This window comes from Gregarina niphandrodes (genome assembly GCF_000223845.1).
Source record: "Gregarina niphandrodes unplaced genomic scaffold scaffold00036, whole genome shotgun sequence".
Lineage (NCBI taxonomy): Eukaryota > Apicomplexa > Conoidasida > Eugregarinorida > Gregarinidae > Gregarina > Gregarina niphandrodes.
The window spans coordinates 53178-66227 of NW_011645805.1; the positions used below are offsets into that span (position 1 = coordinate 53178).

Below are 13050 nucleotides of genomic sequence, written 5' to 3' on the forward strand. Positions count from 1 at the left end.
TACCCAATAGGCTAAGTATACTACAGACCATAGACCACTGGCTACGACCATTACTACAACAATGCAAACTATCTGAGCTACCATCGGCACCGAACTTTACACTACCCACGAGGGTCGTGAAGGAACGCGTTACACACGACTACTGCCCTACATCGACGATACAGGCCGTTTTCCCAAACGTTCTGAGCTGTTGGCCGATAATAACATGGGGCGTGCAGCAACCACTACTAGCGAGGATCTACCTCAGTAAAGCATTCAACGCTATACCACTACCGCCCGATCAAATCGGGACGTACGCTTTCCAACATCGAGACAAATACTACGCTTACAACTGCATGCCGATGGGTGCCACCAATGCACCGAAACACTTCCACCACACACCATTCTCAAACAGCTACCATTTGCCGAACATATAAGATTCTACCAAGACGACATCTTCATCGCCGCTGATAACCACCGATAACTAACCAACCGATATGACCAGAAGTCCGCACCCCGCAGGCCTCCTCTCGGGACCATGTCTCTTCTCACCCGTTGGCGCCGTGCGTAGGAAAGGGGGGGCGTAGGAAAGGGGGGGCGTAGGAAAGGGGTATGACCAGACCAAACGATTCCTTACCACCTACGGCTTCAAAGTTAATACCGAGACGTCACAACTCAAATGCAACAGCATACAGGGCTATGAACTCAATAACCACTCACTGTTTTAAGAATCGACCTAACTGACTGCAAGCTCAACTGACTGCGAGCCAATGAAGTCAAACCCCGGGAGCATCTGAACCCGGGTTCAAATCCGTCAGCAGACAAATGTATCCCTCCTTCACACTTCCCACAAACTATTCCTCAGTGCCTGGCCCGTCTTACTCCCAGTGTGTCGTGAAGGCTGTCGTCAAAAGGGTGGGCTGTGGGTGTGCGACGGCGTTGGTGACGGCGTTGGTCAATTTGTGCCTTAGAGGCGACGGTTCTGGCCACAACAAGGCTGGGTGGTAATAGGATGGTTTTTGGCACGGCGGAATCGAGGAGTGCTCTTTTGTGCGGTCGTGGAGTCGAGGGGACTGGATGAGGAGGCGCAAGCCTGACTCTCTGCTGTCCCGAGCCCCGCGCCGACACAGCGATCTCAAGGCACAATTAATTTGCGCCGTTGCGTCGGAGTTCGCGACACAGCGCACGGCAGCGTTGATAACGGAAGCACCCACGAGCTTATACGCAACTCAACTGGGCGATAGCTACAGGGCCTGGAGGGGTGTGGGGGTGTACAGGCTACGTCAACGGGTCTGGAGTGGACGGAGGAGAGCTAAGAGCGGGCACGTGTGCGCAGAAGGCTGTCACAAGGTGATGGCTAAGAAGGCGCTTGGACAAAGCCTCTAACATCACGATAGCAAGTAGTCCCCACCCAGCCGTGCCTGGTCACGGAGCCTGCCGAGATCAGGACTAACGGCCGAGGGGATAACAGGCGTAATGTCGTGGAACAAATATTTTATTTTTCCGGCATGCGTTGAAATGAAGGGTCACGTGTGTGCGAAGTTGTGCGCCATTGATGGAAGTATTGCGTTGGCCGTTTCTGTGCGTCCGTACGGGAATGGTGAGGACTGTGCATATAGTGTGGTTCCAGTTCCCCAAGTTCCGCCATTGACCGGTTGGGATGGTGAGCTAGCGACGCTGAAGTGGAAGGAAAGAATTGAAGATCCGCATTCAGTACTAGCTACCGCACAATATCTCTACCCCCCTGGTGACGACGAAGGTGGCCTTGATCTGGAATGCGAGAATAACATGGATCCGGAAGTTGAGACCAGACCTCTGAGTAGGCCGAGTTTTTGGCGAAGGCCGTGGTTTATGGTCAGTGTAACAACAGTAGGTGGCGCAGCGCTTACAGGATTGGTTTACTGGTTCCTTAAACGAAACAATCCTGATAATCGTAGCCATGGTGTTGACCATGGTGTTGACCATGGTGTTTTGGACCCAACGACAAACAAGTGCGATGCAACGGTCTTTGGTGCTTCCGAAATGGTAAGGTACGAACACGCCTTATCTTGCGATTGTTATGTCGGATTCCCGTCGGATTGGATCATGAGGTGCAAGCCCAATCCCCGGCCGTCACCTTTCGATGAAGAAAAAATGATGGTGTCGGGACATCAGTTGGCTACACTAAGACTACCACCAGAATTTACAAACATGACAGCAATCACTGGCACGTTTGAGTCGCCAATGCGGAACGCCACAATGGATGATTGGAATAATCTGAACTGGGTCGCTTGCGGCGATACGGGCGGTAGAATACTTTGTACGGTTGGTGAGGATCCACTGAGTAATCTAGTAGGACATTATTTCTCCGTTCCATTTGAATTCGGTTTTCCCACTGTTTGGAGGACCATCGTTCGTAACCTGAAGCCTGATACGTGTTCATTCCAGTGTCATACACGAGATGAAACAGAACATCTTCTTATGATTCGTCGTGGTATGGCCAGCGCTAAATGGGCCGGTATCGATCTGAAAGACGCCAGCGAAGATGAACTATACCAATTAGGACGTCAAGCTCACAATTTAACTACTCTTTCCCAAACCACTGGTGATTGCTTCGAAGTGGATTTCGCCAGTTTGATGAGACACCCTCTTCCGTGGAAACGCCGCTACACACTATATCAAGTTACAGGTTTCCACATCCCAGCCGTCAAGTTTGCTACCGATCATAGGCTGTCACTTAAGAAAACTCGCTACCGCCACGATGATTATGATTTATTCTGCCATGTATTCAAGGACGAAAATGACGCGAAACAGAAGCTTCAAGAATTTTGGAAACATGAGCGGATGCTCTCATAACGCATCCAAAGGGCCGTGGTGACCAGAGGGCCGTAATGACCAGAGGGGCGTAATGACCAGACGGGCGTAATGACCAGGGGAGGCGTAATGACGGGAGCGTTGTTGCCAACCAGAGGGCCGGGTGTGAGTCGGGGCCGGGTGTGAGTCTGAGTCGGGGCCGGGTGTGAGTCTGAGTCGGGGCCGGGTGTGAGTCTGAGTCGGGGCCGGGTGTGAGTCGGGGCCGGGTGTGAGTCGGGAATTCTCGTGGTCTCTGTGAGTGTGTTTTTGTCTGCGTGTGATGACGCACAGTGAATGTTGGAAAAAAGGCGTGGTTATGACGGCCGGGGTGTAATTTCATTCCGGCAGGTGCGGGGTGATGGAGGAGCAGAAAGGGCGGCCGGAAGTGCCGGGTTTGAGCAAGTTCGCGAAGCCGTCTGCTCGCGGTCCCTCGTTGCTCACAAGACGGAGTGTTGGTCGCATGTCGAGCGCCATCCGTGAGGTGACCATGATGAGCAGCGATTCGGAGGCGTTTGAAGTCCCACGGCCAGGAGATTCAATACGGCCAGGAGGAGGTTCTATACGACCAGGAGGAAGTTCTATACGACCAGGAGATAGAACTTCTCTATTGGGGGGCGAAAGTGTGCGAAAGGTGCGATGGTGGCGACGGTTGCTACGCTGGGGTGCTGTACGTTGGTTGTCACGTCGCCTGGTATTTCCTCGGACGTGGTCGGAGAACCGACGTGGGATTCAGATGACATTGTTGAATTTGTTATGTTTGCCACCTGTGATGCTGAAGCCAGTGTATGAGCGGTTGGGTATAGCGGCGACATACTATGCATACAGTGGTGTTCAAATAGTGGATGCGACGTGTGGGGGTGCGTTGAATAAGGCGATCGATCGATATGCGGGTGCTTCATTAGCGATGATAATGATATCTCCGGTTTTGGTTGGCTTCTCTATCAGTCATCATACAGGTCAGGTAAAGACGAACTTTTGGGTCCGTTGGAGTCTTGTCTTGTTCGCCACTCTTATGTGCAGCATCTGGGGCTATGTGATGTTCTTATTTCCACAGCGCCGTGCCATCGGTACCACGGGAATGAGCAGTCTTGCTTTCTTCACCATGATTACCAACAATCCTACAAGCAGCACACTTAAGGACCCTTATGCCCTCAGCGTACTCAAACTCATAGCTGGCCGTTTCGCTGGCTACTTGGTGGGTACTGTGGTGACTCAAACGATCATGCGCCAGAAAGCACAAGACGCGCTCTTTCGCAATCTTGAACAGGCAACGCGCACCATCGGAAATATCCTTGTTCCGCTAATTGCACTCGATACCGGCGTCGTTGAGGATGAGAAGGTTCTAAACACACTCGTGTCCAAAGAAATGGCGCTCTCCTCACGCATGGAATTCGACCAATTTGTACATATCAAGGACGCCATCTGGAAACAAGTCGAAAATGCCTACCGTCTCTTACAACCCAACGCCTTGCTGTTAAGTGCCGCTCGAGTGGAACGAGGCTTCCCAAATGACAAGTTCAGACACATGGTCGACTCCCTCAAAGGACTCTTCTTCCACGCCACTTCGCTCTACCTCATACTCGAAACACACGAAGCCGTACTTAATGACGGGTTCGCTAACTTCATCGGCAGCGACCATCTCGCCTGGGGCAACACCCTAAGAGTTGGCAACGAACTTGTTACCATCAACCGCAACAAAAACCCGAATATACGCAAGTACTTCACCGAACCGAGTCTCTCGAAGAAAACCGCGCATCTCCCATTCCTTCCTGCGACACCACAACGACCTAATCGGGAACGGTCCGCTACTCAACCATCGGGGAGGCAGCTGCAGGTTCCAACCGATACCAGAGCGAAGACACCTGCCCGGGTACCCGTCTCTGATAACAGCTCGCTTTCTGTCGGCAAACCGCGAATCAATCTCTACAGAGACAGACCGTCCATAAACGTCTCAATAGACGCCCCAGCGGACGGGCACGTCTCAGCGGACGGGCACGCCTCAGCGGACGCCCCGGCCTATGGTGGTTCAGCCTATGGTTCAGCGGCGGCAGCGGGGTCGTCGGAGGCGCAAGGAGGGGTGCAATGGGGGGTTGCCAGCGAGCAAGTGCGGCGGGTGAGCAATCCATACGCCACCCCAGAGCGGCGGATGGGTGCTTTGGACAATGAGTCGCTGGAGGAGTTACCGTCGCAGGTGCGTTCGGTGTATGACTTGTCGGTGTTAGAAGTGGTGGACTTGATTTCGAAGCAAACGAGTGTGGCGGAAGAGAACACGGCGGTGGTCCAGCCGATGGTGCGTTGGACGGAAGACTTTGGTCCGTGCATTGGTCGTATAAGTAAGAATGTAGCGTGGGCGATTGGTTGTCTAGGTGATAGCATTCAGAGTCGCATGGTCGAGCGTGATTTGTTCCGTGCCTTCGGTGAGGTCGAAAAGAGTCTACGTGAACTATGTGTGAAGCGTCATGAGTGGCAGCGTTGCGTTGAGGACATGCTTAAAATCAATCTGGCGGAGTTTTGTCAAAAAGGCAGCATCCTACAAGACGATCCCGTCTTCCTAAAAGAAGTAGTCGAAAATATTCTAGGCATCAGCATTGCCCAATACAAGGAAATGGACGTTGAAAATCGCGGCCTACTCTGGAGCAACCTAGGCTATGTACGAGATAAAATGGCCCGCTTCACATGCATCATCGTAGCTCTGGGCTCACAATTGTCAACATGCATCAAGCACCTTCTCATCCTATTTCCCGACCTCGCCCATGAAGATGACAACCATGAAGACAATCACGCACACCACGTACTTAGCAAACTAGAAAAACACTTCAGCACCACCAGCCTCTTCAGCAACCTACCTGACGATCACACACCGCCCCAACCCGACGATCACACACCGCCCCAACCTGACGATCACACACCGCCCCAACCTGGAGCTCAACTAGACAAAGGGCTACAAGTCACAAGCTACCCGCCGCAACAGGCAGCAGAGTGGCTACAAGTGGCAGCAGCAGAGGTGGCCGTCGAGACGGAAAAGTCGGCCATCGTGGAGGACCAGAGAAAAAGCGGGGAGGATCAGAGAAAAAGCGGGCAGGACCCGAGAAGCGGGCCGGACCACGAAAGCGACCAGGAGAGCCAGAGAAGCGACCAGGAGAGCCAGAAAGACACAGAGCTCCAAGGGAGCGGAGAAGATCATGGAGGGGGAGAAGATCATGGAGGCGGAGAAGATCATGGAGGGGGAGAAGACCAAGACCGGACAGACCAGATGTTGTCTTCGGCCATTTTGTCGGTACCTCCACCCAGCCAAGAGTCTCAGTTGGTTTAGGACTTAACAGGTGATTTATTACGGCAGACTGGGGCTTCTGACTGGGGCATCTGACTGGGGCATAATACATCTGATTGAGGCATTTGCTTAATACAGTTGACTTCGTAAGAGATCTTGTTAGGGCACGATGGGGTGTTTCGTGGACACAAGCATAGTAAATTACAAGCGGAGTGAGCGGAGTGGCTCACAAGCTATCGTTTACTCGAGTCCATTACATCGCGACATGTCCTATTTATCTTCTCCAAAGTGTTTGTTCTGGGGTGTGTTCTGTTTCGCAGAACACCCGGCACGTGGATAGGTGACTCGTGCGGGCAGACAGGTGGATCGTGTAGGTAGGTGATTGAGTTGTACAGGCGGACGAGCATTTCTGTTTGCCTCGACTATCAGACCACGACTATCAGCCCCTCGACCAGACCACGACTATCAGACCCTCGACCAGACCACGACTATCAGACCAGACTGGTTACGGGCCGGGTGCAGGGACACGTGTTATTCCTCTTTCCACCGAGCGTGACAGTGGGTACATTGGAAGAATGTTGTGGCGCCTTCATCACCCGACCGGATCTGTAGTTGATAAAAGTAGGCTTCTTTGTGGCTACATTCTGGGCACACAGCTACAAACAAAGTGGCATCTCACACACAATCTCTTACCAGGAGTTTTGGGGTTTTTTGCCAACTCTTTCTCCAACGATACGGCATCCTCAGGCTGCATCGGATTGAGATATTTCTTAAGCTGCACCTTCTCTTCAATTGAGAATATATACACACATGATGGACAACGTAGCTTCATCTCAGTATTGCCTCCCTCACCCAACGACAGAAGACAATGACATGTCGGGCAAAAGAGGGACATTTTTTATCCAGCAGCCGACTCCTGCCTACGTGTTGCGGGGGGCACACGTGACGCAGCCCGCCCCATCTCAGTCAACATCCATGTGTCAACGTCCATGTGTCAACGTCCATGTGTCAACGTCCATGTGTCAACGGCCGTGTACACACCACCTGGTAAACACACCATCTGGTAAACACACCACTTGGTAAACACACCGCCCTGACGATGGTAAAAAATAGAATCTTCTCCGCATGTCAAGCGATGCGGACTCCGCTCGTCAAACGGTGCGGACTCCACTCGCCAAACGGTGCGGACTTTGCTCGTCAAGAGTTCATTGATTCCTCGTTCGAGAAGGCTGCTCGATCGAGGAAGCTGCTCCATCCTCCATCCCATGGTTTTGTTTCCTCCGTACGGAGAGTGTGCGGAAGAGGTTGGAGACTTGTCGCCAGCTCTTCTGCGCCATCAGGGGGCCTTCGCTTAAGGTCCGGTTGAAGCTATCACGGAAGCTGCGGCGGATGCTGCTGCCACTGAAGCTGCCACGAGGGCTGCCGCTGAAGCTGCCACGAGGGCTGCCGCTGAAGCTGCCACGAGGGCTGTTACGGGGACTCTCACGAGGGTCGTCACCGAGGAAGACAAGATGGTAGACGTGGCCAGGGGGTGCGTTTTTGAGATCTTGATAAATTCGTTGTTCTAAATTGAGTTCATTTCGATCGATTTCGCGCACCAATTCCAACCGACCCAATCTCTGACCCAACGCGTTACTGACGTCCAGCTTGCACCAATCCTTCGCCTTACCTGTGTACCGCACCTTATGCTGGTTTACATCCACCGACTCCGCCCAATCCCACACCAGATTGTGGTGGTTAGTACACTGCCGCAAATCAATCATCCCGTTCTCACATAGAGACATGGAAAACACCTTGGGGTCAGCCGCCGCGCTAAACAAACGCTTCTCATTCTCCACAGTCGCATACATCGCCACGGACTGCGCCTCCGTCAACAACTTCAGCGCACTCAACAACGCAAGCTCCCCTCCACCGCTCACACTACTCACCGCCCTCGACATTTTAGAGCTCAAAAAACTACAACCACCACTCCCCTTCGTGGCAGAACAATCTTCCTCCCTGGCAGAACAATCCTCCTCCCCCCCCCGCCATAAACCCCTTCCCTCGCTTGCAGTGCTTCGGCAAGCACCATGACTGCTGTACGTTTCGCCGGCTGTCCGTTTCGTTGGTTACCCGTTTCGCCAATACGACTGAATCTCGCGGGGACTTCGTTTGCGACCCAACTTTTCCGCACACATCTGCAGCAAACGCGCAGCACGCCCGCTGCAAACAAGAGAGCACGCACGCAATCCAAATTACCGGTCATCCCACAAGAACACGGGCGGGTGCACGATTTCCGAACTCGGAACGGAAACGGGCGACCAGTATCAGGAGTGAGCGAGTAGGACAGGAGTGAGTCAATACGACGCGAGTGAGTCCAGCAAAGAGGTGGATGATAGCCTCCGGAGTGGCCCTGTACAAGGGTTTGCGGAAGCGTCCGCTGACGTCTTCGTCTGAGAACGGTCGAACGGCGGACGAGCATAGTTCATCTGGTCTGGGGAGCGACACGTCGCGGACTGCAGGATACTCATCGGGTTCGCAGCCCGGACGGGGCTCTGCTTCCACGGTTTCTTTTTCTGGCGGGACCTCCAGTTCCACACACCACGTGCGTGCTGCACACGTGTGTGCCACACACGGGTGCGCGACACACGTGTGTGCTGGTCACGGATGTAGCGCCGGGCTGGGATGGTCGAAGCAAGAAGTTTCGCAATCACGTGGGACAGTCTTGGTTCATCCGGAAGAAGAAGACAACCAGGCTATAGGTTGGATCATTAACTACGTCGTGGAGACAGCGACCGAGGAAGAATTAATTGAGACGATCGGTCGTGGGTACTACTCCTACGTAGCTGGGGCCATTGCCTCTCGACGTGTCTCCGAGGAACGAACGCGGGAGATGGAAGAGATGTGTGTATACTGCGTTCGTATGCTTCGCAGCTGCGATTACGTAATGGGCGACCTATTATGTCTTTTCGCCGTAGCTGCTTCCTCCTTACGGAACGTCTTCTGCCATCTGAACAACCCGGAACCATCCGAGGTCCTGCACATCGCCCTTGCGCAGGTCTTCCTAGCACATTGCTGGCTCTTCGACGAAGCCTGTCCTATCAAGGAGTGGCACACACATATCTTCCGCCCCTACTGCTCCCACGCCTGTCTCAACGGCGCCGTCATGAAGTTATTCAGCATACAAGGCTGGCGCTTCTCAGCGCCCTCGGCTCTCGTTCGCAACAACCTTCTTAATCTTCTCCCCAGGAAACTGACCTTGAAGATGATAGACCACAAACCCTCACAACTCTATCTTAAACCCAATTAAAACGGAGCAAAGCAACCGCGCTAGGGAGCGCGGTAGGTGCGGGAGGGAACTCCGTGGTGGGCTACACAGTGGACAGGAGCAGCAAGTTCCAGGGTCTGTTAGTCTACGTAATGTTCAAACTTAAGAATCTAATGTCCATAACGCTGAAACTCCCAATTAGAATTGCATAGAGGACAAACTTGTCTAGTCTTCAACCATCTAGAAATACAATGAAGATGGAAAGCATGGTTGCATGTTCCCCAGGCCAAAGTACACTCCGACGCACTATCTGCCCGGGCCTGACAATCAATGCACAAATCCATCGTATGATTGCGACAAATAGCACATGTATCGACTTCCAAATCCCAAGACCACAAGGCGACAGCATTCCACTTCTTGAGCTCGAAAATGGGCCTCTCCGGCTGCGAAGCGCCAGCTATCATAATTTATAGAACGTGTGCACACACTTTTTTTGATGAACTATGGAGAATCCGGTGCGGAGCCGAAGACGAAATTCACGTTTCCGGGGCTCACCCCAGGCGCGACGCCCAAAGACGGCATGATTAGCCAGTTCCATGAATTTGCTCGCAGCAAAACTGCGCCGCGTCCTGAAAGCCCGTTCAGCAATTTTGATGCGTCATTTGTCCCATTCCCCGATTATTTGAGGTCCCCATCACGCGGCCACGGGCTGAATGAGACGGGTACCACGCCCGCCACCCCCTCGAAATCATTGCACCGACAAACGCGACTGACAGAGATCACCGATCGTCTGGTGGGGGTTGAGAAACAAGTGGAACAAAAAACCTTTGCGCAGTTACAAGCCGAAACATCCCGAATCGTCGCCTTTAGAGAAGCTCTCAATGGGTTGGAGAAGAAGGTGGACAACGAAGTGAGGGATCGGATGGAGAGCCACAAAATCATCACATCGGTAAGACACCAGTTTGTTCGATACTGTTCAACCGCACTTCTAGGAATTCGAGACACAGCTGCATGGCGTCAACACAAAAGTACAGCTGTATTGCACAGAAAAGCTAGAGCAGTTGAAAGACGTAGTTCGTAGCGTCGATGAGCGCATGGCGAATATGTATTCACGAATTGAAGCACTCGAGGACGACACGGTGGTGGAGAACCTGAAGAAGGAAATAGCCGAGTGTCATAAAGATATCAGCGATCTAAAGGTAGGTAACCAACCGGGTAGAAGGATTATTCTGTTTGTAGAACCGACTGCCGGAGCTAGCCGAGCAAAGGAGCAATGCGTTTATGGAAAAACTGGTTGACGTAGAGCGCTCGGTCTCCCTGAAATTCGAAGACGAGCGCATCAAGCGGTCTAAACGATTAGACGAATTGACTGCGGATGCAGTCTCACTTCAAAAAGCTCTGCAGGAGAAATCACAAGCCTTTCAGAAAGCTGTAACAAATCAAATGGACGAACTGCGGACAGCCATTGAGTCTGAGCGGTCGGCGCGCGAACAAGCTGATGATGACATCGTACTTGCACTGAACCAGTACACGGTGGCTCTCCATGACGCGCTGCTGAAGACAGCTCACGTAGAATAGTGTACTCAGCCAGATCGGACATTGGCAACAGTCAAACGGAAATCGTACCCGCTCTTTATCACCTTCTGCGGAGTCACTGCTGCCTTGTCATTGGGGTGGAGAAACGCGTTCTACAACAGACGCGTCATGAATAGAAGCCAACGCGGAAAGAATATGTCGGGAGGGGAGAGGCGCCAGGATGCGTCGCGAGGGGTAGGTCTTACCTTGGGTCTGTGAACGGGATGCACGGGCACGCCGTTACTGATTTTATGGCAGTTATGGAAATGTTCCTCAATGCGTGGGTTGACACGGCGTTCTGCGAAAATGCACATGGGTGTGACACTGTGATTACCTTCTATCACCTTGCGCTTGGCTGCTCGGAACTTCTTGCACGCCTTGTTCTTGAGTTTGTTGGTGCCCATGTTCCGGAGTTTTAGGGCTAATTTTTATTCGCATGGGTCCATGGCCTTAGTGATGGTTCATTGAATTGTTTTTGCTTAAGCAGTTTTCTCAGAGAGGCATTTTCCGTTTGGAGGACTTTATTGACTTGGTGCAGGTACCGTACGATGGACTGGAGCTCCCTGCGGAAGTGGCGGGGGGTTAAAAAGAGAGCTTACTGGATCGTAGCATCCTGGTGCTTTACTAGTTGCACGAAGGGCTGGGCGGTAGGCGAGGGTCTTTTCAGGTCAATGTGTGCGTCGTGGAAGGTTGCCTGTGCCAACGCTTTGTCCATTTGTTGCTCAAGCAGACGGCCTGCGTCTCGGATTTTCTCGCACTCGGTTTCGAAGAGTTCCCGCCGAAACTCGAGCCCCTCCTTGACGAGTAGAGCGTCTTTGATGGCGCCTGGCCGCTTGAGCAACTGCTCGACGGTGGTATAGTCGTTCTAAAGAGTCTTGCGATGGACCCCCGTGCTGCTCCCGAGGCCCTGCGGCTCTCTCTGTTTGAGAGCCCTCGAGACGACCCCGCTGCTTGGCCGCTGCGGCGTTGGCAGGATTTTTCGTTGCACAGAAGTGAGCCCTGACGTTCACCGAGGAAGGGCCTGCGAGGTTGATCACACCCTTGGTTCATCACACCCTTGGTTCATTACAGCCCTTGGTTCATCACAGCCCTTGGTTCATCACAGCCCTTGGTTCATCACAGCCCTTGGTTCATCAAACCTTTTGATTCATCAAACCTTTTGATTCATCAAACCCTTCCCTCGCTCTTCTGGTCTTTTGCTTACCGTTAAGCTCGCAGCCTCTTGTTCAAGCCGGTCGAGGCCTTCTCGGTACTATGAGGAGACGTTCTGTGGCGAAGCTTGGAGGGCATACCAGATTGATTGAGTCCATGAAATACGACGAAAACAGTGCACCATTATTTCTTGGCTTGGTTAAGAGGACGGCCCGGGATAAACCGTTCGGTTGGAGAGACCCTCAGCCGGAGAGAATCGTTCGTCCAACAAGAATTCGTCAGGAACGATTCATCCGAGGGAGAGACCGACTCCAAACGATTGGTGGGGTGCAAAACTGCTGTGCAGCTGTTGGCGAGTGTGTTTGGCAGTGGTGATCCGCGTGGTCGTCCAGACGGTCGTCCAGGCAGTCGACTAGTGAGGCCGTGGTTGAGTCATTGGACGAGATGGTTAGTATCGTCGTCGGTCGTCGTAAGAGCCGTCACGGTAGTCACGTCCGCCATCTCTGTAGTCGCGTCCACCATCACGTCCGCCGTCGCGAGCACCGTCACGTCCGCCATCTCTGTAGTCGCGTCCTCCGGAAGAGTAACCGCGAGAGTTATCATAGGAGCGTTCATATCGCCTGGACCGGGGCGGCGATCGGTCGTAACGATCGGGTGCGGAGTACGGGTCGCCCTTGCGGTAGTGTCGTCGCCCGCTGCGGCCGTAACCGCCACCTGAGGAGCGCGCACGCATCAAAGACGGGGTCTTCCGTCCGTGCTGCGCTACTGAGATAGAAATGCGCGACCCGTCCAAGTCCGTGTCGTTCAACGCACGCAGCGCCTCCTGTGCGTCCGCCGCATGCTGGAACTCCACGAAACCGAATCCGCGGGGCCGTCCCGTCTCGAACTCCAAGGGCAAGTACACGTCCTTCACCGGACCTGAAACACACACGTGTTCGAAGGTGGGGGGGGAGGGGGGACTCGCGGGGGGTATTCCGAGCAAGACATACCGGGG

General features: G+C 53.2%; 9 protein-coding genes across 9 annotated transcripts; 3 read left to right on the forward strand and 6 right to left on the reverse strand.

The window, feature by feature from the left end:
- Positions 1-2169: 2169 nt before the first annotated feature.
- On the forward strand, positions 2170-2814 carry GNI_136110 (hypothetical protein; the record flags this gene model as incomplete). Its single annotated transcript, XM_011134104.1, has 1 exon — positions 2170-2814. One exon carries the CDS (start codon positions 2170-2172, stop codon positions 2812-2814), a length of 645 nt encoding a protein of 214 aa, XP_011132406.1.
- Positions 2815-3544: 730 nt separating this feature from the next.
- Positions 3545-6124, forward strand: GNI_136120 (putative transmembrane protein; the record flags this gene model as incomplete). The annotated part of the gene is made up of 1 exon (XM_011134105.1): positions 3545-6124. One exon carries the CDS (start codon positions 3545-3547, stop codon positions 6122-6124), a length of 2580 nt encoding a protein of 859 aa, XP_011132407.1.
- Positions 6125-6613: 489 nt separating this feature from the next.
- On the reverse strand, positions 6614-6977 carry GNI_136130 (DNA-directed RNA polymerase subunit; the record flags this gene model as incomplete). The annotated part of the gene is made up of 2 exons (XM_011134106.1): positions 6614-6738; positions 6776-6977. 2 exons carry the CDS (start codon positions 6975-6977, stop codon positions 6614-6616), a joined length of 327 nt encoding a protein of 108 aa, XP_011132408.1.
- A 456-nt stretch (positions 6978-7433) lies between these two features.
- Positions 7434-8022, reverse strand: GNI_136140 (hypothetical protein; the record flags this gene model as incomplete). The annotated part of the gene is made up of 2 exons (XM_011134107.1): positions 7434-7537; positions 7569-8022. The coding sequence occupies 2 exons, from the start codon at positions 8020-8022 to the stop codon at positions 7434-7436; spliced, it is 558 nt and encodes a 185-aa protein (XP_011132409.1).
- Positions 8023-9499: 1477 nt separating this feature from the next.
- GNI_136150 (putative ring box protein 1) lies at positions 9500-9793 on the reverse strand (the record flags this gene model as incomplete). Its single annotated transcript, XM_011134108.1, has 1 exon — positions 9500-9793. The coding sequence occupies one exon, from the start codon at positions 9791-9793 to the stop codon at positions 9500-9502; it is 294 nt and encodes a 97-aa protein (XP_011132410.1).
- A 116-nt stretch (positions 9794-9909) lies between these two features.
- GNI_136160 (putative SF-assemblin) lies at positions 9910-10907 on the forward strand (the record flags this gene model as incomplete). Its single annotated transcript, XM_011134109.1, has 3 exons — positions 9910-10278; positions 10322-10528; positions 10569-10907. The coding sequence occupies 3 exons, from the start codon at positions 9910-9912 to the stop codon at positions 10905-10907; spliced, it is 915 nt and encodes a 304-aa protein (XP_011132411.1).
- A 5-nt stretch (positions 10908-10912) lies between these two features.
- On the reverse strand, positions 10913-11308 carry GNI_136170 (hypothetical protein; the record flags this gene model as incomplete). Its single annotated transcript, XM_011134110.1, has 3 exons — positions 10913-11017; positions 11111-11202; positions 11239-11308. The coding sequence occupies 3 exons, from the start codon at positions 11306-11308 to the stop codon at positions 10913-10915; spliced, it is 267 nt and encodes an 88-aa protein (XP_011132412.1).
- A 191-nt stretch (positions 11309-11499) lies between these two features.
- Positions 11500-11970, reverse strand: GNI_136180 (hypothetical protein; the record flags this gene model as incomplete). The annotated part of the gene is made up of 2 exons (XM_011134111.1): positions 11500-11769; positions 11944-11970. The coding sequence occupies 2 exons, from the start codon at positions 11968-11970 to the stop codon at positions 11500-11502; spliced, it is 297 nt and encodes a 98-aa protein (XP_011132413.1).
- A 534-nt stretch (positions 11971-12504) lies between these two features.
- GNI_136190 (RNA recognition motif protein) lies at positions 12505-12942 on the reverse strand (the record flags this gene model as incomplete). The annotated part of the gene is made up of 1 exon (XM_011134112.1): positions 12505-12942. A coding segment is annotated over one exon (438 nt), but the record flags the coding sequence as incomplete, so codon positions are not given.
- Positions 12943-13050: the final 108 nt, after the last annotated feature.